This window comes from Centroberyx gerrardi, chromosome 6, assembly GCF_048128805.1.
Source record: "Centroberyx gerrardi isolate f3 chromosome 6, fCenGer3.hap1.cur.20231027, whole genome shotgun sequence".
Taxonomy (NCBI): domain Eukaryota; kingdom Metazoa; phylum Chordata; class Actinopteri; order Beryciformes; family Berycidae; genus Centroberyx; species Centroberyx gerrardi.
Genome location: NC_136002.1, coordinates 8441331 through 8463896, shown reverse-complemented (window position 1 = coordinate 8463896; position 22566 = coordinate 8441331). Strand labels below are relative to the sequence as shown.

Sequence of the window (22566 nt, the reverse complement as noted above, 5' to 3'; positions counted from 1 at the left end):
TCTTTGCAGTCTGTAAGGAAGAGATAAGATAATGCTGTTTGTTTGCTTGTTTGTGGCCCATTCATCTACATCAGTCTGTCTCCCTGTCCCGTCCAAGTCGTTCCCTTTTGTTTATGTCTGAACATCCTGCCTGGCCAGTGCTGACCACACCCAGTATCCAGAGAGAGAGACAGAGAGAGAGAGAGAGAGAGTTCACGGCTTATTAAGACAGAGCTATGCACCACACACAGGAGGGCAGGGCCTGGTCCAAATATGAATAACATTTCAAATATTGTAAACTACCTTAGGCGTGCTCCATTTTTCTTGCAGACACTTAAACAGCCTCAAGGATGAATGTCTTCTAGCACTTCTCATGTCTTTAGTCAGGTATTCAAAATGTTTCCGACTACTTTTATGCTAAGGTGTGTGAAGGTGTCATGTGGTAGTGCAGAGTCAGAACACAAAGAGAAAAGAAAATCACATTCATGATAGCATAAATCAGTAATAAAACCACCCATCAGTCACTCATTCAGAGTTTGTCTCCGCTACACTGCCAACCGCTCCATATTTCCTTCTGAAAATCACAATGCAACAAAAAAGTCATTAAAACGCTGAAGGAAATGTATTACTCTCTTCACTTGTAATTAAAAAGACTAAATTGGGATCTTTGTGCAAAGTGTGCTAACGCTTTGCTGCTTGACAGCCTGGCTGCTTGAAGTTGAAACTAATACAGCGACAATTAAAGTCTTTTCCACATGAGATTTCACCTCAGGCCAACACAGCACCTTATCTCACACAAACTCATGTGTGTGTGTGTGTGTGTGTGTGTGTGTGTGTGTGTGCGTGTGTGTGTGTGTGTGTGTGTGTGTGTGTGTGTGCGTGTATGCATTGGGAGAGCTAGGCGCCTTGCTATTGGCACAAATCCAAATGATCTTAACAGGTACACACACATGCAAAAGCACACACACTTAAACACACGCACATTTTACCTCCATCAGATTTACTAGTGTTGGCATTAGTCCATAATATCTGTCAATACTTACAATATATAACAATAAAATGAACCTGCTGAACCTTTAATCCACTCCACTCTGCCTGTCAGCACCCTGTGGTACAGCCTGCACTGGTCCACTGGCTCTCTGTCTGCAGCCAAAGAAGGCAACTACTTTCATCTACAGTAAAATAATCAAACCAAGCCCACTAGAGTGGGATTGCATTTACTTGGCTTGGCAGTCTTCCATAGATTGTGTGCAAGCCGTTTAGATAAGCCAGGAAATGTTAAAATAGTAGCTGTTTTCACCCACCGTCAAAGTGCGTATGGATTTTTTTATGTAACACCTGCCATGGATGCAGAATACAGTATCTGGGGTGCAAATATCTTTAAAATATTTACATTTTTAAAGCAATTGTGGCTGCAGTGGGAATTAAACTCCCAATCCTGCCATTTTTACTACAATGCTCTACTCTATGAGAACAGAAAAAGCATTTTTTAGTCAAAAGTATTGATAATATGTTACATCTGGTAGTATATCATAGTATCATAGTAATGTAAGATCCCATATGGTGCCAAGAGTTGTGTGTCCTGTACACACCACACGTGGTCTTTTCATTTACTAAGAGGATGTGGATCTTTTCTGACTTTAAAGAGAGGGGGGAAGAAACGCCGCAGGACAAATCAACCCATCGCCAAGGACTCTCCGAATCAGGAAATTGGTTTCATTACATTATTTCCTAGACGGTGTGTGTGTTTGTGCCTTTCCTCTCTTCATTATGGCACAGAAACAAAGGGACCACCAGAGGAAACCTGAGCCTCTGTTGCACCGGTTTAGGAGGAAACACTTAGGCCGGGACTCCCAGCGCACAAAGAAGACCGCGGATTACAAAGAGCCTCTTCTCTCCTTTGTGAGGAAAGGAGTTCACAAGCCCGGGTTAGTTTTTTTTTTTTTTTTTTTTTTCACAAGGCCTTCCTTTCACGGAGGGACGGGTGAAGGGCTGGGAATAGCGGGTTCAGGTGACACTGTGTTCGCAGAGCAGGTAGACAGAGAGCTGAGGCAGAGGGGAGCAGCGGAGAAAAGAGGGGAAGACGGCAAGTGTTGAGAAGTGTAATGGGAAGGACCCGCCCCCCTTGTGCCATAGTGTACTGTACAACCTGTAACACTGCAGGTCGCCCTACACTCACTCATAAACAAACATAAGGACACGCAAGCAAAGGGTGAACATATAATGAATGCAAACACATGCGCAAACATTGGCTCCAACACAACAGAGCTACTACCTCTCTCTCTCTCTCTCTCTCTCTCCCTCTCTCTCATTGTATCTTTGCCACTAAGCGCTCCTTGCTGTGGTGTTTCTGCACTGCACTTCCCAGAGATCGCCTGTCAGTCAAACAGTGTGTCCAGTGTCCTTTACTGTCCTTTTTCCCAGGAAAGAGCTACCAGACACCGGCTGTTTAGAACAGCAAATGGAAAAGCGTTCGTGAAATGGCTATAGCTTGAATCACTATTGTGTTATATGAGTCGCAAATAGAGAGTAGCAAAAGAGACATTTATATATATGAAGATGTTGCAGATTAATACTTTAATACTGCATTTACTATCTGTATTATCACTGTTCTCTGTAGACTGGACCTTTTGAATGTGCAGGCTATATGAAAACTTGTGACACTTTAGAAAACTATATAAAAAAAAAAACATGGTCTGAATAAACTCAAAAGGTCAGAAAGCCTCAACTGAGTCGACCAAGCATCTCCCTCTTTCCCTCTCTCTCTCTCTCTCTCTCTCTCTCTCTCTCTCTTTCTCTCTCTCTCTGTCTTTGTCTCTGTCTCTCTATCTATCTATCTATCTTGCCCCCCCACCCCGCTGGCCAATTGTAATTCATCAGGCAGTGGGGTTGAGAGGAACTGTGTTGTGGGTGAGAGAGGATAAGAGTTTAATCCATCAAACCCCTTCCACTCCCACCTCGCAGCTGACTCAACAACTTCTCCCCTGGATTACAAACTACCTGAGGGGCGGGGGGGGGGGGGGTATGCTTCAAGTATGCTTCAATTCAACTCACCACAACCCGCGGCCCTCTGTCGGACTGATGCTCCGACACTCAATAAGCGGCCCTTACTACTACCTCATTTACTACGAAGTGTGTTTTGTGTCCGCTAGTGTTACAAATCAGACTGAATCCAGTCCAGAATATGAATAAACTGCATGTAGATCAAAAGCCACACTGCAGCGTGGGTACGAGCCTTCGCCCCCTCTCTGTCCTGTACCAGCCCCACCTACTGACCCCACCCACTTTCCCTCTCAACTGACTCTCTCTCATTCGTTTAACCGGCTGAGTAAAGTGTCTGATAATTAATGTACAATAATTAGCATAAGTAGTGAGCATAATGGGATAAGTCAATGTCTCTGTCACCCTTTCAATTAAGAGGGGCCACTTTTATCAGCTAGCATTTTAAATAACTGGAGCTGCTTGTCCTGCGGGATATCATGCAAAAAAAAGATACCATACAGACAAAAAAATACAAAATAAATAATAATACTGTTACAAAGTACCTGACTCTCCCAGCGTGGGAAACTCCATCCTGATATGAACTGTATGCCTTTCATCACATCTCATTTAGCTAGTGGCAATTGTTAATGAACTTCCCTCTGAGCCCTCCAGTCATATCAGATGACTCAGAAAGGACTGCTGATATTTTCGGGAAACTGTCTCTTGAATTGCTCCACTGAAACCCAGTGGAGGTGTTGCTTTAACTGGAAGATCGTGCTGTTTACCGGATTTCTAAACAGTTTTGGGAACAAGTGGGCAGCCAACAGAAAGTATGCACACACACACACACACATACGGATCCTCGTGTTCGCAAACACACAGTGCATGTACACGCACATTTATACAGATGCAGATGCATGAGCATGCACACACACACACACACACACACATACACACACACAAATCCTGAACGAACATACACACACACACACGCAACCCCTTTCTATTCAGTGAAAAATGAATTGCAAATCCCTGTTTACACTTGGCGCCGAACACATTCTTATGATTTAAACATTGCCCAGGGAGTGCCTCGCCTTCACATTCAAACACCACACAGCTGTGTGTCTCAGGCCCCCGGTGGTTGGGATCGGTGCGTTTTTGCATACGAACGAGTCACTGTCAGCCCTCTACGCTCCGGGGCGACCCCGCCAAGCCCACACAAAGGCCAGGCGTCCTCCTCTAGGTGTGTCAACAGAGTTCGGTGCGTCAAAAAACCGCAGCTCCGCTTTGTTACATTGACCTATTATTGGGGAGAGATTAGCGACGTGTCAGAGAGATAACTGCTATATCCTGGTAAACCGGATACAATAAGCCGCTGTTCCTCTGTAAACCTGACTGAGCTAAATTGAAGGCTAAACAACCAGTGTAAGCTCTGGTATGCTGGAGTCAACAACAGCCATGTGTGTGTATGTGTATGTGTGTGTGCCTGTATTAATTGTATGTGTTTGTGTGGGCATACAATAGAACAGTATGAGTAACAGACAGCAGGTAGGTGCACATGCACAATATGCAAGAGACAGACAGGCCGATACACAGTGTTTGTTTGCGTGTGTGTGTGTGTGTGTGCGTGTGTGTGTGTGTGTGTGGCGGAGATAAAAGGTGAGACATGGTAAACCTGTAAGTCAGGACAAGCTGCCACACGTCAGCCTGCGAGCACGACAGGCTTGTGGCTGGTGCAGGGAGAGGATGATAGAGGGAGAAGCACAGAGAAGTAAAGCCAGGTACAGCAGGAAAAATACCAGCACACACAGCAGGCCGTTACATAACGCCAGAGAGAGTCTATCGCTTCTGGCTTCCTGTTTGTTTTGGCCAAAATAGAGGAAGCACAGGACTATACTGTACGATGTGAAAAAATAATCTATTGTGTTTGTTTTGAGCGAGTGTCCCGTTCTAATTGGCATGTCAGAGCGTGCGGCTGAGTTGTTTTTGCCAGTTTTTGAATGTATTACAGATGCTTGCTCATCAAATGTATTAAAATAAATGACAAAATACTGGTGTTGAAAAATGGATGTAATTTGGCTTTCAGGGAAATGACTGTAAATTCTGTCATTATGTCAACTTTGACTTTGACGTCGACTTTGATATGTTATTTGGGGAAAGATTACTATTTACGTTTCAAACATTACTATAATGGTTTTCTCTTAGCAAATACTTCAACAATTGATAACAAATGAGTCTATGTTATGTATGGGCACTGATTAGCCAAGGTGCAGCCTATTGCCAAAGTTGGCTATCTTTCAAAATAAAAGCCCACTCTCTTCTAGTATTTTTATTTATGCAGACAACTGGAAAACAGACAGGACACAGGTTAGCTGCCATCCAGGACACAGAGAGGTGGTACCAGTCAGCTATCTCTGGCCACCGACACTGGCTATCTTTATGTGTCTATGTGGAGTGTGTTTGATTACATTAAAAGTGGCTTGAACTTTTGCTCAGTCAGGAACCTATTAAAAACTATAATGGAAAAATGTTGCAACCTGTGTTTGTCAGTAAGGGATTGGGAAAGGTGTGACAAGTCCTGTTTTTGTTCTGTGTCAGGGCCATGAAACACATGAGCTGTCAGTGATTCATCTTGACAACAAAACAACAAAATCTGAATTTGATAATGCGTATTTTCATAGGAATCTGATCTAATCTGATCTGATCTGTTGTAGTAAGTAGCCTACTGTCATTTGAGTATTTTGAAATGCAAAAACACTGCTTCCAAGAGTATCGTGACGCAAATTATATCTTATTTTGTTGAACTCCTGCCAAATACAAATCACAAAATACACAAAGGAGTAGTGCGTTTATCTCTGAGAGTGACGAAAAGAGGATTTTTCTTTTTTTTTTTTACCCCTGCAGTAACTGTGTTGTGATGATGTTTGGAGCAAAGGGAGAGGAGGGAGATTATTCCGTTTGGTCTATATCTCCTTGGAAATAGGCTCTCGCAAGCAAGCGTAAGAATGAGTGCTTACTGTCTGTGATCAGTGGAATACATGTCAAAACAGAGGAGAGCGGCTGGGTGAATGTGTCAGTAAATGGTAAATATGTTACACTGCTGATTTCATGTCATGACTGTATATCTGTCTACCTGGGTGTGGGATGGGAGGGGGGGCAGACCTATATGGCATTTTATGTGTATTTTAAACCCATAATGATGATGAAACAATCAGCTTGTGTCTTCATGCCTTGCCTTTTCTGCACACACAGTAAAGCCAAAGGGAACAGGAGCGATTAGAGGATAATCAGACGCAGGAGCTGAGGCGCTGCTGAGCCATCACTCCCAGCTGAGCCGCAATCACAGTTACAACACGCCTGTTTCCATTCACATGCTGTTACTTGACTCTCTGTCCCACTGCATCCCTCGGTCCCATCATCTTTTGTCGTCCTCCCTTCTCCGTCCCTGTCAGGATGTGTTACGACTGCTGTGCAGCCAGGCACATGCTGCTAGTAAACATAAGCCGCTTGCTGCTAAGTGAATCCTATACTGTATTGGCAGTGGATGGACGTGCTCAATCAATATAATCCACTTAGTTCAAACTGGACACAGATTACTTCAAGGTTGAACAGCCTGGCGTCTGCGGAATTAATAGCCATTGATAGCATTGATATACTGATTCACGTTATTAAAACCTTTCCCATTAGCTGTGCTTTTACAGTAGCTGGCGATTTGGAGCCAAACTATACCGGATAAATCAGTGTTTATTTCCTTGTTGTGTGGATCTGACAAGTTGTTATGGTTGTTCTGATCCAACTGACATATCCTGGACGGCCCCTTACGGGAAGCAGGTGGACCTATCTGCTGTCCAGCGCGCCAATTCACAGTCTCTATGAAGGTACACGGATACACATTAAAAGGCAGGAAAGGAATGAGGTTGCATAAAACCAGAAGACAATGCGGCCAGGATTTTGATGCCGACAAAATACTGTAAAGTCATTATGTTGTCAGAATTGGCCCCTCATACGGTTGTTTTATAGCTTTCGCAGGAATGCCTCAGCGACCCACCCGGTGCTACAGCGCCAAGTTCCCCACTTCCCAGTGACGCACGACGGGCACTTGGACATGGAGGTTAGGGGCCCCCGCGGAGCTTTCACTGATGGAGGGCCCGTCATGTGTTTGTCCTACACCTTGAAACTAGATTTATCTGCAGGGTCTCTAAAGGGTCAAGTGTTTTTTCCTTCAGGCCACTCCTGGGAGGCCATAAACTACTGCCATTGTAAAGTTTTTAAGGGGAAAAAAAGCTTTTGTTTGATTATTGTCGAAAATAATCCACTCAAACGCGAACAATGTGGTCACGTGGTTATACATACACCACAGAATCTGAAATAGATTTCAAAATAAAGGCATCTGGAAACTATATCCTGGCTATTTCAAAACGTATTGTTCATGTATAATGTATCCAGGGATGAGCATACATTTTAGAAGAATATAAATGGAATATTTTGGAAAAAAACAGTCATGAACGATGTATCTTGGGATAAATTTCAAATTCTCAAATATTTTGGATTAATTGTTTTCAACTTTAACTATATGATTCAATGTTTGTATATAAATTGATGTAGTTGCCGTCCATCATAGATTGTGAATGTCCATTTTTGATGGTGGGTTGTGCCTTCTAATTGGCTAAATGCATACAGACTGTGAGACTGATTGACTGACAGCTCTTGGTCCCTGATTGGCCTCACCTGAGGAGGTGTTGGCTATATCTGTCTGGAATGTTCTTTGTTCCTCAATTTTACCTGATGAAGGTCTAAGGACCGAAACGTTGTATCAGTAATAACGTTTATTTCAAGTAAAAGGACAGTGTGCGGGAATTCTCTGTTCTCTTGCCTAAATTCTCAAATTTCAAAATAACTCTTCGATAAGATACATTTAAATATATATTTCATGTCAAATGTATTTGTGCCACATGTACACACATGGAAATGCGTGTATATGAAAGTGGCCACGTTTATAATACTACTGGGATACATTTCATCCATGATGATTAAAAGGTACATCATTTTTATGTATGTGGTTTCCATATGTGTCAGTACATATTATGTATGTTGTTAAAATGAATACAAACATACTGTTGGTCGACAGCCCACATGGAGTCAAAACAATCTTTTCACTGAGGTCATCCACATACTGAACCGAGGTCTCACCTGAAGCTGCGAGTCCGGACAGGACGGCGAGGAGATAGAACCCTTTTACGCACATTGGATGGATGGCAGGTTGTCCGACGTCCCAGAAACCGGGGTCAACCAACCCAATGGGTCTCCTCCACCGACACTCAGTAACGTGGAAACCGACCGAAAAGTCTGTGAAGCCCCTTCGAGAGGCAAGAGAAGACGAAGTCACGGCGAGTCCTCTCCTCCACCTACCCTACCCAAAGACGCGTCCCAACTCGCCGCTGCCCTCATACATTTCATTTCCACCAGACGCCCTCCCACCACTTCCACCGTTTTCGGGCGGAGTAACAAGTCATCCGCTCTCCCCGCTGCCTTCTTATCTGCTTTCCACTTGTTAAACTCAAAGCAGGTACATTCCAAAATGCTCATCCAACCTGTTCTGCTGCTACGTAAAACTCCTGGAGTTCCGTGTTTACCAAAGGTGTTGCGTAATAACAACCGGCTGTTAACATTATATGCTTAGAGCTAATATAGGGTTGGAGTTCAGCAATATTATGTATAGACACTGTATGTAGATATCATGCATAATCTGATCTGATATGATATGCTAGGCTATATGATAATGGTAATTATATATCATGATATATACAATACAATGTGATACATAATGGAATATATGACATGATATGCCATGACATATGATATATGATATTATATGATATAATATGATATGACATGGCATGACATGACATGACATCATATGACATGATATGCCATGATATGATATGACATGACATATGATATATGATATGATATAATATGATATGACATGGCATGACATGACATGACATCATATGACATGATATGACATGGCATAATATGACATATGATAAGCCACATATGATATGCCATGATATGATATGGCATAACATGACATGACATGACATGACATGACATGACATGACATGATATGATATATGATATGATATGGCGTGACATGACATGACATGACATGACATGATATGATATATGATATATGATATGATATGCCATGATATGATATGACATGACGTGATATAAGATATGATATGATAGACTTATGATCAAATTTAATATCAAATAATAATATCAAATTTAATGTCTGATCAGATCTGATTATACGATGCTATGATAAGACATGATATGTAAGTAGCCTACAACAGAATATGATGCAGTCCTTATGAAAAAGAACTAGAGTAAACCTATAATATGTTCCATATGGATTTTATACAAATATTATAGCAACTTTAAAATATCATGCAGCTACTGTAGGTCAATAGTCTATAGTAATACAATAGGAGATTATAAACCCATTATTGAGTACCACAAACACATATTATATTAATATTAATATTCTAGTGATGTTTTGTGTTGGGGGAGGGGCAGTGGGCCATCAGTGTCAATATCAAGCATGTAGGAAGATCTCTGTGATAGTTATAGTTGGTTAAGCATCTGAATTGAATCTGGCTTTTGAGAACTGTTTTCTATTGTAAATGAATAAGAAATAGATGAGACGTGGATAAATAAATGTAGTGATGATTTAAATACCAATATATTGCTGCATATAATCCAAAGCTCGAGGGGAAAAAATCCAGTCACATTAGTTTGTCAGCACTTTATACTGAATTTCAGGTACATTATAGCAGATGTTTGAAGGGGAATACCACTTTACCAATACCAATTTAAGAATTCATATATGTATGAATATTCCAGTCAATATTTGTGAACATTAACAGTTTTCCCCAAGTCAGAAACCACACAGCTGAATACTGATTGGACTATTCTAGACCTTATGAATAACACAGGATGAATTTTTAATTATAATGGTATTCTCCTTTAATCAAGGACTAGCAGAGAGCTGCACAGTTTATTCATTGAATCCATATTGTAATGAGCCTGGCTGGTTACTGGTTTGAGCCACTTGGGGGCAGAGCCGTACTTTCATGTACAGTATCTCTGTAATTCCAATCCATAGCCTGTAAAAAAGATCATAAGGCTAATTAGATTCAGTTATCAATGGATTTTTAATGACTGAAATGTCAATATACCACACCAAATAATTTGAAGTGGTAAATCCGCCTAAATTAAAATTTGAATTTGGACTTAAATGAATAAAGTCGCATGAAAAAAGCATACACTGTAAAAACTCGCAGTGCAATCTAGTTAAACCAACTCATCTCTAATCATGAACTAATTGTATACAGATGTGTTTGTCAGTTTCAAATTACAACTGCTACTTATCAGCTTCAATAATCATGAGTTTATCAAGTGTGACTTAAAATTAAGAATTGAAAGAACATCCTACCAAGCATTCACTAAATGGATCATACAAGATTTTAATAAGAAACATTGTGAGCTTATTAGTAGACGTCCCAGCATGCACTGTTTGGATAAAGTTGACCTAACTATTCAGTACTATTTCATTCAATTTGCAATTTCAGGGCGGCAAGGAAACTTACGGTTTTAAGTTGAAGTGCCTCACTAAATCCAAATTCAAATTCTAAATGACTGACAATAATCAGAAAATGCAGGAGTTTTGGTAGTATAATTCCTAAATAAAAATGCACCATATTACTATACTGTATATACCATATGCGCATTCAGTTTGAAGTCATTTTGAGGTTTAACTGTGAATACCTCTTGAAAAAAAACACTTCCTGTGTGGGGGGGAGAGAGAGAGAGAGAGAGAGAGAGAGAGAGAGAGAGAGAGAGAGAGAGAGAGAGAGAGAGAGAGAGAGAGAGAGAGAGAGAGAGAGAGAGAGAGAGAGAGAGAGAGAGGGAGATGCTTGGTCTATTTAGTTGAGCCTTTCTTTCTGACCTATTAAGTTATATTCAGACCACTTTATGTTTTTCATATAGCCAACACTTTCAAAAAGTTTCATCTACAGAGAGGAGAGATCAAGGAAAACAACAGACAGAAAGCCAATCTTAAGAAAATGAACAGTATTTGTGTCAGGGTCGTGCTTGCTGGCCTCCTCCTGCTCATAGCGACCGTGAAGGCAGATCCAGGTAAATATTGATATGTTTTGCATTTATTGTTATTTTACATTATATTTTATAGTCATAAAGTTGTATTATCCTGGTCTGGATTCAGATCAGTAAATATCCTGATATGAAATACGACATATAAGAGACTTCTCCGATTTCCTTTACTTCCGTTACGCAACATACTCTTTATTACTAGGTTAATTTCTCTCTATGTTTCACTATATTTACCCTTGTATATTTAGTTTTACTCTACTATATGTCTTGTCTTCTCGATTTTGAATTTTTTAATTTATTTTATGCTTTCTTGCCTAGTGTAATGTGTATTTCAGCAGCCCCAAAAGTATATATGCATGTTGTATGACTATTATTATTATAATTACTACTAGTAGTAGTAGTATTGTTGTTGTTATCATTTTGTTCTGTGTTTTATTTTCAAACATTTCAGTCAATATGCATTCAATCATTACCACAATGTAATGCACAGTAACACAAGGAAAATGTATCAGAAATGTAAAAGTAGGTTAGTTGAGTTGAATCTCCCAGAACCACCTCAGCTCTCAGATCAGCTTGGGCCCATTGAAAGCCAATGGGAAAGGAGGATCTTAATGGTCAGGCACCAGACCAGACAGTGAAGCAGCTGAAATTCTGTCCTTGTGTTTTGGGTTCAGGAGGCGTATCATTCTGGAAGACAAAGTTCACGATGACCTGTCCAGAAATGGGGAAGTGGTACAAGGATGAAGAAAAAAAACCTTTGGAAGAACATGAAAGCAAAACTTGGACCTCCGAGTATGATGACAGCAAGAAAGGCCTTTACAGCTGTCAATACACGCCACAGTCAGAGTCAGATCTAGAACCAGCAGTTCCCAAAACATATTTTTTCTACGTGAAAGGAAAGGGTGAGTTAACAATTTTTTGATTTCCAGAGACGTGCCACTGGCGTTAGTTGGATTGTCTCTCCTCTGACTGTTGCCCTTCGTTGCCCAGTGTGTGAGAACTGTTTCGAGTTGGACGGGATCGTGGTTTTGGTGGTCGTGGTTGTAGACGTGTTCGTGACAGGAGGGGTGATCCTGCTGGTCTACAAATGGGCAAAGAGGAGAAACCCTGCCGGACCTGCACGCACTACCAAAGGTAAGGACGCACTCACAACACTCATTGTAAAACATTATATATCCATTCAAAAGTGTTACCTGATGTTCATTGCTCAACGTTTTAAAAACGCAGATAATTACATCCTGTAAAATGTTATCGTATGCAAGCAACAGCCTAAAGATGGTAACACTTCCATAATATTCAGTGCCAACAATCAGCCATTTTGTCAAGAGTATGTCTTTCAAATGGTGGATGTCTCATTTTGGAACAGAGCTCTTCGCATCTACACAGCAAATTTTCCAATGTTAATAAGTGTTGATTTTTCAGTGACAGATATTTGGAGTCGACAAGTGTTGATTGGAGCGTTGTTTGTCCACTCATAGAGCTGATATGGCTCTGAGGCGGATGGTCAAAACTATCAAATGTGTTAAATTAATTCTGATGGGTGTGGACTCATAGAAACACTGCATAGTTTTGATATTTACACTCAAAGTTAAATTAGCACTGACAATTCTGCTGTATGTGAATGCACCGTCTAAATCAAACTGTCCCATTTAATCGTCCTATTTCTGATAGCACAATCGATCAATTTCACCCCATCCTCCGCGTGGGATTTTATGAGTGGAATAAAAAGTGTGTTATTATCTGTCTGTTATTATTTATAGCCCCCGCTAAAGCAGCAGGCCGTGCCGGTCCACCTGTCCCCTCTCCTGACTATGAGGTAGGTTCATACAACCTCTGATCCGTCTTTTAATCTGCACCAAGATTGGAATCCATTTGTCTTCTACTTTTTTTTTCATTTACATTTAGCTTTTATCCAGAGCGACTTACAATGAGTGCAGCAGTAGAATAAGCTTCAGTTCCTCTATCACCAAAAATGACAAGCAATACAATCATTTTGGAGCAGAACTTTTCATACACTTGTGAGAAGTTATTGGAGATGACATTACGGATGCGTTACACCTAACACACTTGTATTGTTTGTGCTTTCACAGCAACTGAGTGCTCACACTCGCTCCCGGGAGACTTACTCTACTGTTAACAGGACGGGATAGAGGCGAGTCGCCCGGCTGGGCCAGGTCCCAGGACTAAATCCTGCACCAACCAAGGCCAACGTTCACAAGAAAACACCCATGCACATGTGCAGCCAACTTACTTTCGCTGTTTGACGTTTTAATATAGGAATTTAGAATGCAATAAAACTAGAGAGCCCTTTCTAAGGTACGGTAGAAATCAATAATAATAATAACATTGATAATGTTATTAAATTGTCACTCCAAATAAACTGAGACTGCTTTCTGTACATATCTGTTTTCTGTCATTATGAATTGTGACTTATTACACTGTAAAAACAGCAGGAAAAAAATGCTTTTTTAGAGACACATGATATTACTGCATGTAAGAACAATGTATCTTATTGATTATGCTAACTTGTCTTATTGATTATTCAGATTTGTTTTGCCCTTCCTTTTTCATGTCTTTTAGGCTACTGCTGTGTTAATGTGCTGCTTAACGGACACAACATCCGCTACCAATAAACAAACCAATAATAGAATCAAACTAAGGCAAAGTTGTGTTGCTTTCTTCGCCCGCTGTTGGAAACACCATGCAGATGCTCGTACAGATATAGCGCTGCGTGAAACAGCCTCAAAGCCGCAGCTCATATCCGCAGCACACCCACATGCGCTCTCCCCATTATCTTCATTATGTCTCCATCACTCATGTCTCTCATGTGCGAGTGACATTTTTCACTGTCACCGTCATCTCGTTGGAAACATCTGACACATCTGAAGCATTACTCGATACACAGTATATGTTGTGCAGTTAGAGCGCACAGTGGAAATGTTGTGCCAGTCTTCTTTGTAAGGCTTTTTTTTTCACGACACTGAGTACAGCAGTAATGATGGAAATGAAAGAGGGGGGGGAGGAACGCAACGCTGACTAATATTTCTTCTTCTCTGACCAGAATGCAGATGATTGATACGTTTATTTGTTCTGTCTGAGCGTCTTCGAGCGTAGAGGAGCAGAATTTAGTGGAAACACTCCTACACTTACTGCTCGGTAAACTGCACCGACATCTGTTGTGTGTGTGTGTGTGTGTGTGTGTGTGTGTGTGTGTGTGTGTGCGCGTGAGAGAGAGAGAGAGAGAGGTTTGTATATGCGTTATTCTGTCTGACTAGCTTGGAGGAGAGGAGTTAAGTCAAACTACTCCCACACACAGACTTAGACCTACATCTGCTCCGTGTGTGTGTGTGTGTGTGTGTGTGTGTGTGTGTGTGTGTGAGTGAGTGAGTGAGTGAGTATACGTGCATAAACGCATGCATGTTTGTGTTTGCGAGAGTGCACATGAACAAGCGAGTATGTAAGTATGCGTGAGTGTGTGCATGCATTTGAGTGAGGAGTGTATGTGTTTGTGTGTGTGTGTGTGTGTGTGTTTGTGTGGGTTGATTTGGGTTGTGTTTCTGAGCTGAGCAGTCTAAGCTGCGGTGTTTGATCTCTGCTCTCTCTCTCTCTCTCCGCTCCTGTAGGAAACTGCAGTTCGTAGCTTTGTCACAGCAGACACCGAGCGTTGATCAAACACTTTAATCTATTAGATTATCTGACACCCTGCAGCCCTCCTCCTCTTCTCCCTTTCCCCCTGCATCCCTCACCTTCCTGTCGCTTATCCTCCCCCTCTTGTTCTTCTTCTTTCTATCCCCTACTCTCTCTTTCCCTCCCAGTCTATTCTCATCTGCCCCTCTTCAGTAGCTTTGGTGAAACAGACTGAAATAGACCTTCTGTGAAAGACGCTCACTCTCATGAGATGGCATGAAATACAGCAGCAATAGTCGGAAACATTAGCAGGCGAGACGGCGCCAGTTTTATTTCTCAATGAACTCATTTTGCATGACAGATGAATGTCAGTTCTTACAAAGTTTTTATTTCTCAAAATGAGCTTGCTTTGTGTCATGTTTTTACAGCATGAAGTCAGGAAAGAAAAGCGTTGATAACAAATGAAAATAACACATCAGTCTATTGTAATATTATCAAAATAACACCAACAGCTAACATCACAGGTTGCATTAATCTGATTAACATAGAAGTACAATATACTCTGATTATATTAGATACAAAGCAATAGGTTAACAAATCACTCTTTATGTGAGTGGACAGAGTCTATTAAGAGCATCAACGTACAGGCGAGAGTGAATGAAGAAACATATTCTAACCTACGCAAAACAAACTAACAGGATACAGAGAAGACACATGGACCCATCATTGGACTATACATCAAATAGATAGGCTGAACCTGTGCTGAGTCAGAGGGCCTTGCTCTGCAGAGGAAGGTTTTTAAATCTGTGTCCCTGGGAACTGACTTCTCCCTCCTGCAGAAGTCGGTACTGGGAGGACACACAGACAGTCTGAAGGCTGATTTCAGCAGGCGATGTCCCACTGAGACAGACAGCATGACTCTGCCCCTCTATCTTCTGTTGGACAGTACATCATACTCATCTTTTTGACCACCGTGTCTCAGTGGCTAAAGGAGAAGCGGCGGGGTAGAGGAAGCGAAGGGACACAGAGAGAGGAGGGACAAGAACAAAAATTAAGTTCAGTGTGTCCTTTAATTGTAATAACAATCAAGTTTGGCAGGTTTTTAGGCCGTCACGCTTCAGCTTACCTGGTAAAAGTCATTGGGGCCTCTACTGTTATCATTTGGAATGAGGTGCTGTTTGTCGGAGGCTGTGGAGAAAGAGACTAATATAGTTAAGCAAGAGGGAGAGCGGGCAATGATGCAAAGAAAGAAGTACAACTACAATACTTGTGTCCGGAGGTGGTGTGTGGCTTAAAGGAAGGTTTTGGGAGATTGGCTTATTGGTCAATTTATGCATTAAGATGAGAACATAGACACCAAAATCATCCATGTGTCCCTGGTAGATCGTTGGCTCCGATGCTCCATGCTAACACTTTAGCATACACTATGTCGAGTGACAGTAGACAGCCATTTTAGTAATAAAAAGTTGTTGGTTGTTGGTTTTTATTAAAAATTAAATATCATTAACTCAGTATAGCTGATGGTGTTGTTTAAGTTTATTTTTTTGAACTATTTCAGGTGAGAAACCATGTAGGCTACTCATCTGCTGGGCATTTTTTTAGCTGTAGGCTACACACTCTCCCACCTCCTTCATATGGAACATGGAAAGTAGTCCCTGGTAGTTCAAAACAGAATATGTTCATTTTCTATAATGTAAATTTTAACAATCTACACAAAACCGCCATATTTAGCTGCATATAAGATTACTTAACATTTAGCTTTAGAGCTGCTTTTCATTTTCTCTTTTGAGATAATGCTAGTGGTTTACTGTCAATCAACATAGTTTATGCTAAAGTGTTAACATGAAGCCTACTGTCACTCGACATAGTTTATGCTAAAGTGTTAGCATGGAGCCTACTGTCACTTGACATAGTTTATGCTAAAGTGTTAGCATTAGCCAGTGCCCACAAAGAAAATTAACCAACACTTCCTTCTACATCCTCTCTAGGATTAGACTGATATATTGGTTTGCTCATATTGGCCTTTTATTAAAAATCAGATATCGGCCACCCAGTGTCATCCACCTCTGATATGATGGACATGATGCAGTTTGACTTATTACATATTTATTGTAGGACTGATCAATATTACACTGGTCTATGGGAAACCATTGACCTCAATTCATTTGAATGCAATTTACTGATCAGATTCCACACAAACCTGCATGCATTTTTTATCAGTATTTTAATCCTGAGTTTCAAAGACTTTTAGTGTCCTATAGTCCAAATGCCATTTCAGAGGCTTTTTTTTCACCCTGCCAGGAATACGATTCTGGAGGGAATACTGAATATTTGTAATGTTTTTTGGAATTCTTTTGCATGAAAATGGTCAAATTCAAAGACTTTGGCACAAAATATCAGCTATTGGCAGCTTCAATCCAAACAATATTACTATCTGCTTTCAAAAACCCACAGTATTCGAATATATCCCCCAAATAGATAGATAGACAGATAGATAGATAGATAGATAGATAGATAGATAGATAGATAGATAAACATCTTTTACCTTTCTTGTTAGAGGTGGGTGGACCAGTCCGAGCATGAGAGGCGACAAGATAGACAGCCACTCCTATCACGAATGTAGCAATCAGGTCTCCTGCAGCTATGCCTGCCATCGCAGCCACATCCAGCTCTATGCAGTTATCACAGGCTGGATACACACACACACACACACACACACACACACACACACACACACACACACACATTTTAATTGTATGTCCACAAACCAAAATATTAAAAACTGCCATTACATTTTAAGGGAATCTGCCATCTTTGGTGTGTGAACTATGTAATACTATGTAAATACAACGAAGCAAGTAGCACAAATACACACAGAAAACACACAAAGACATGACGTGCTGTCATCATGTAATATGTGTTTATGTTTATGTATGTTTATGTTTATGTAAAATATGTTTTATGTTTTACTGAGAGCTGGCTTCACTGTAACATACCATCAAACTTAATAAATATTCCAGGATACACTTGCTTTAGGAAAGACAAAGCAATAGGGAGAGAATTTTAGATGTACAGAAATACAACTGGATTGTAATCTTGAATGCCTGCTGGGACTGAATATTGCTCTTTCACCCCAGATGAATTTCAATGTTGCTGTTTTGTACAACCCACCTTCACATGACGTCAGTTTTTATGATGAACTGAAAAAAGTTCTCGCAATATGTAATCATTCTTCTGAAAGTATTTTGCTTGGGAATTACAATATCAACTGGATGGATAAAGGTGCTAAACTAAATTGAAAACAATCACGACAAAATTCAATTACCAACAATTGATTGATAGACCCACAAGAATAACAAGGAAAAGTAAAACTCTGATTGACCTTATTTTCATGAACAGGACAGAAAGAATAACTAAAACATACAATCTGATCACAGGCCTATCAGATCATAATATGACAATGGTTGTTAGAAAGCTGACCAAGAAACGACGGTTCATCATACCAAGAATGACATGAAATCTGTAAAATCAGGGATACCAAAATGTAAAATAGCAGACTTTGAAAAAGAACTGATGCAAATTGAACTGGGATACAGTAACAGAAACACATGATTTGAACACCTGCTGTGATCATTTCATGACAGCTATTAATGGTTTAATTGACAGATACACTAAAACATGGAAGAGTAGCCCTAAAAGGAGCTCACTTCCATGGTTTGGTCAAGATATCTGGCAATTAATGAAAAAACGTGACTTTGCCCTCAAAAGGTCTCTAGTCACAAAGACTGATACTGATCATCTCATTTACACAGGCCTAAGAAACAAAGTTGTCACTGAACTACGCAAAGCTAAGATGAATTACTTCTCAAAACTTATTGAAGAGGCTAAGGGTAGTAGCCAACTCAAACACCCATAAGCATCAGAGAATAAAGGAATTGAGAATAAACAACGAACCTATGTCTGATAATGCAACAATTGCAAATGAATTCAATGCTTTTCTTGTAGAGTTCAGGAACTTGCAAACAATTTTAAACCAGTAGAGCTGACACCCAACACGGTGGACCAGAACACTCAAAATCTATTTTACATCAAAGAGGTTAATCTTGAAGAAGTCAGCAAAATTATGAGTCACTTCAGCAACTCAAAGGCCAAAGACATCCATAATCTTGATTCCGCATTGATAAAGAAATACAGAACCCAACTACTTGAGCCAATAATACACCTTGTGAACTTGTCAATTAAAACAAGAACTTTCCCTGAGACCTGGAAAACAGCCGTTATCAGTCCAATCTTTAAATCTGGTGAGCAAGACTTGACATGTAATTACAGACCCATTGCCATCCTCCCAGTTGTCTCCAAGATACTGGAAAAAATTGTAGCAGAGCAACTCATAATACATCTAGAGACAAATCAGTTACTGCATCAACAACAATTTGGATTCAGACCCAAACATTCTACTGAGACTGCAAACTGCTATCTAATTGAAAAGATAAAAGGTCTTTTGGATAAAGGTCATGCTGTGGGAGCAGTTTTCTTAGACTTAAAAAAGGCTTTCGATACTGTTAACCACAGTGTGTTGATATCCAAATTTCCTAAATTCCGATTTTCTGATCATGCCTCACAATGGTTTGACTCGTACCTCAGGGGAAGAGTACAATGTGTGAGAGTCAATGGGGAAAAGTCCACCCTCCGTGCCAATAGCATGGGAATACCCCAGGGGTCAGTCCTAGGTCCATTGCTATTTAGCATGTATATCAACGACCTACCTGAGAGTTGTCCTGGGGTTGGCTGCCAAATGTATGCCGATGATACGGTCATTTATACATCTGCCAGAACATCTAGCAAGGCCGCTGACCAGCTCACTGAATCCTTACATTCTGTATCGCAATGGCTTGAGTCCTCTCATTTAACACTGAATGTAAAAAAAACTGTTTCAATCTGTTTTTCTATACGCAAACAACACGAAAATGAAAGATTCATGGTAAAAATAAAGAATGAGGTCATCAGTGAGGTTGACAATGTCAAGTACTTAGGAATCATCTTAGACTCACATCTAAGATTTGATAAACAAGTGAATAATATTTGCAAAAAAGTTAAATCAAATCTCAACTGCTTCAGACTCATCAGAAAGTATCTGCCATTCAGCACAGCCCAGCTCTACATGCATGCCATGATATTCTCACACTTATCATACTGCATCACTACCTGGTCACAAGCCTCACAAACAACTATAAAACCCATCATGTCACTATATAACCAGACAATAAAAATCATGGACAAAAAACCAATGAGGTGGCACCATTGTCACATCTTGGAGAAACACAATATGTTCAGCTTCGAAAGCTTCACAAGCTATTCCAACTTAAAGCTTACTTTTAAATGCCTACATGGTCATGCTGCTTCCTTGCTTAATGAATTCGTTACAAGACACCAGCACACCAGTAGAGTCAGCACACGGGCCTCAATAAACGGTAACTGTCGCATTGCAATACGCAAAACCTCATTTGGACGATCAGTCTTCTCTGTTAAAGGAGCAAAACTATGGAACTGTCTGCCCACTGAGCTGAAAATGCAACACAATCTTAATGTTTTTAACAGAGGTATTAAATCATGGCTAAAAGAGAAACAACATTGTTCTCCTGTAGACACACCTGTATTTTCTATTTTGTGTATTTGTGGATGTATTTTTGTGGATGTATTTGTGGGTGTATTTTATGTCCTTTTTTTTTTTTCCCTTCCGTTTCTTATCTTTTTTTTAACTTTTCTTTCTTTTCTTTTCTTTTTTCTATGTTAACTTCTTTAAAAAAAAAAGCCTCCTGTGGACAGGTGTTGTAAATTAGCGTTTTGCTACAAACACTAAACACAGTGCATCTGGTCCTTGTGCATACATGTATGTTACAATTCTAATGCTACTGTGATGTCCATGTCAAATAAAATAAACATAAACATAAACAAGTATGAAACCACAACTGCTGCAGAACTTACTATGAAATTTCACATAGATTTTGACTGGGCCGGAGTTTTCATCAATAACATTACTGCATGTGTACTCCCCTGTAGACGCATCACTGAATGATATTATCAGAGGACTGGTAGCACTGTCCATATTTGGTTTGGTAATGTCCATGCTTTTAGGACAGGTCAGTCTAATCCCATCAGGCATAGAATTCACTTTAATTTTGCTGTCTGCTGATGGAGCAGCTGTGGAGGAAATAGAAACATTAGAATCAGATTACATATAGATGTACAAAATGTGTTCATTCTTTAATTGCTTCTCTGGATCAATTACCACTATTGTATCTTTTGATAAAGACTAATGCTTATGTAATTTAAGAAATTCTTACCTGTCTGGCAATTGACAAATGCTGTAGGAGAATTTGGAAAGAAAGATAAAAAAACATTTTACTGTAAGCAAAGAATTTGATGGAGCTTATTTTCTCATAACTCCCGCTGTTGTGTATCTTTTAAAAACATTTTGATTTCACTTCATTATTAACAAAAGCCGTGCCAGAAGAAGCCTACCGGTCAGTTGCCACAGCAGCAGTAGACGGGCCAGCAGTAACATCTGCCCTCTCATGGTGTTCTTACTCTACTGGGTTCTCCTGATGAGAAAAGAAGAGCTTATCACTACTCAACGTACAGTAAAACCAGAACCAGGAAGGGCGCCATTTTCTGCTCTCAGTCAACCATTTTATTGTCGTTTTCTATCAGGAAATTGAAGGTAAACGACACAAGCTGGGGTGTCTTTGCTAGATTATCATTCTGGGCAGTCAAGAATCACAACTGTGGCTTTGGGATTAGTTCATTTTTCAGTTTTAGATAGTTTTCCTTCTTATTTGGCCTCCATCAAAACACATACGCTGGCACGCATCGCATGCTGAACTGAAAATACAATATGATATCTTCAATAAATTTGAAATAACAAACACTAACCTCAGAATAAAACGTTGCTGTGTCCCTGCTGTCCCCCGTGTCTCTAAGTGTCTCGGTCTGTGTGTGTGTGTGTGTGTGTGTGTGTGTGTGTGTGTGTGTGTGTGTGTGTGTATGTGTGAGTAGGAAGTGAGTGTGATTGGCTTATTTTCCGTCTCACCAGGCTCTGTTGATTTCTACATCTGGAGGTTTCTGCCTGTGTGACTTCCAGCAAATGGCACCATATGTCAGCGTAAACTGTGGGCCGGGCTTTGAAATCCTGTTGCAGTAAAAGTGGGTTTGTGTGTGTTTTCGTATCCCACAGAAAAGCCACTGTGAATTGTTCATTAATCCTTATATCATAATGTATGTTTGTCATTGACAGGAAGGGTTTCATTTCTTGTTCTTTGCTCATTATTTAAAAGGGCGATTAGATGCTCTAAAATGTAAGTAACAGGCTCATGGTGGCTAAAACTTGCAATTATTACTCATTTGGGGATGAAACTCTTCATATCGGGTTATGGAATTAAATTAATCAAATTGGTTGCACTGACTGTGTCGCTGCTGTGGGAGATGTGCAGTGCAGTCACATTTGGTAAAACAAAGAGACGAACACAGCCGCCTGTGTTCAGATGAATATTTCAACTCCCTGTGCATTGTAAATGTTTGTCCCGCTGTGTGCTGGCTGCCTGGATTCCCTGTTTGCTGCAGAGAGAAGCAGCAGAGAGACAAAGAGACGCTCCCACAACACGCCTTCCTGTCTCACTGAACCCACAACAACCTGTGACCCAGTGCCAGCACCTGGCACACACACGCACACACACACACACACTCACATTTTTTTTTACCTTTTTACCCCCAATCTGCCATTCTCTCTCTCTCCCTCTCTCT

The 22566-nt window shown here is 40.4% G+C and overlaps 3 protein-coding genes across 4 annotated transcripts in view; 1 reads left to right on the top strand and 2 right to left on the bottom strand.

Annotated features, from left to right (window-relative positions):
- LOC139910062 (myelin protein zero-like protein 2) overlaps positions 1-8459 on the bottom strand; it is an 18008-nt gene extending 9549 nt beyond the window's left edge. Inside the window, exon 1 of the mRNA XM_071897263.2 lies at positions 8152-8459. Within this exon, the coding sequence (XP_071753364.1) occupies positions 8152-8206 (55 nt within the window). The 5' untranslated portion in view covers positions 8207-8459. The remainder of the gene's footprint in view (positions 1-8151) is intronic.
- Positions 8460-10924: 2465 nt separating this feature from the next.
- Positions 10925-13788, top strand: LOC139910063 (T-cell surface glycoprotein CD3 epsilon chain-like). 2 transcript variants are annotated; one of them, XM_071897264.2, is made up of 5 exons: positions 10925-11166; positions 11817-12041; positions 12130-12273; positions 12900-12955; positions 13230-13788. In XM_071897264.2, the coding sequence occupies exons 1-5, from the start codon at positions 11094-11096 to the stop codon at positions 13287-13289; spliced, it is 558 nt and encodes a 185-aa protein (XP_071753365.2). In that variant the 5' UTR covers positions 10925-11093; the 3' UTR covers positions 13290-13788. The 2 variants fall into 2 exon arrangements, with proteins under 2 accessions (XP_071753365.2, XP_078140442.1); XM_078284316.1 differs by having other exon boundaries at positions 11814-12041.
- Positions 13789-15080: 1292 nt separating this feature from the next.
- Positions 15081-21872, bottom strand: LOC139910053 (T-cell surface glycoprotein CD3 gamma chain). Its single transcript, XM_071897251.2, has 7 exons — positions 21700-21872; positions 21289-21368; positions 21111-21131; positions 20752-20967; positions 17312-17455; positions 15893-15954; positions 15081-15751 (listed from the first exon to the last, which is right to left on the bottom strand). The coding sequence occupies exons 2-7, from the start codon at positions 21341-21343 to the stop codon at positions 15695-15697; spliced, it is 555 nt and encodes a 184-aa protein (XP_071753352.1). The 5' UTR covers positions 21344-21368; positions 21700-21872; the 3' UTR covers positions 15081-15694.
- Positions 21873-22566: the final 694 nt, after the last annotated feature.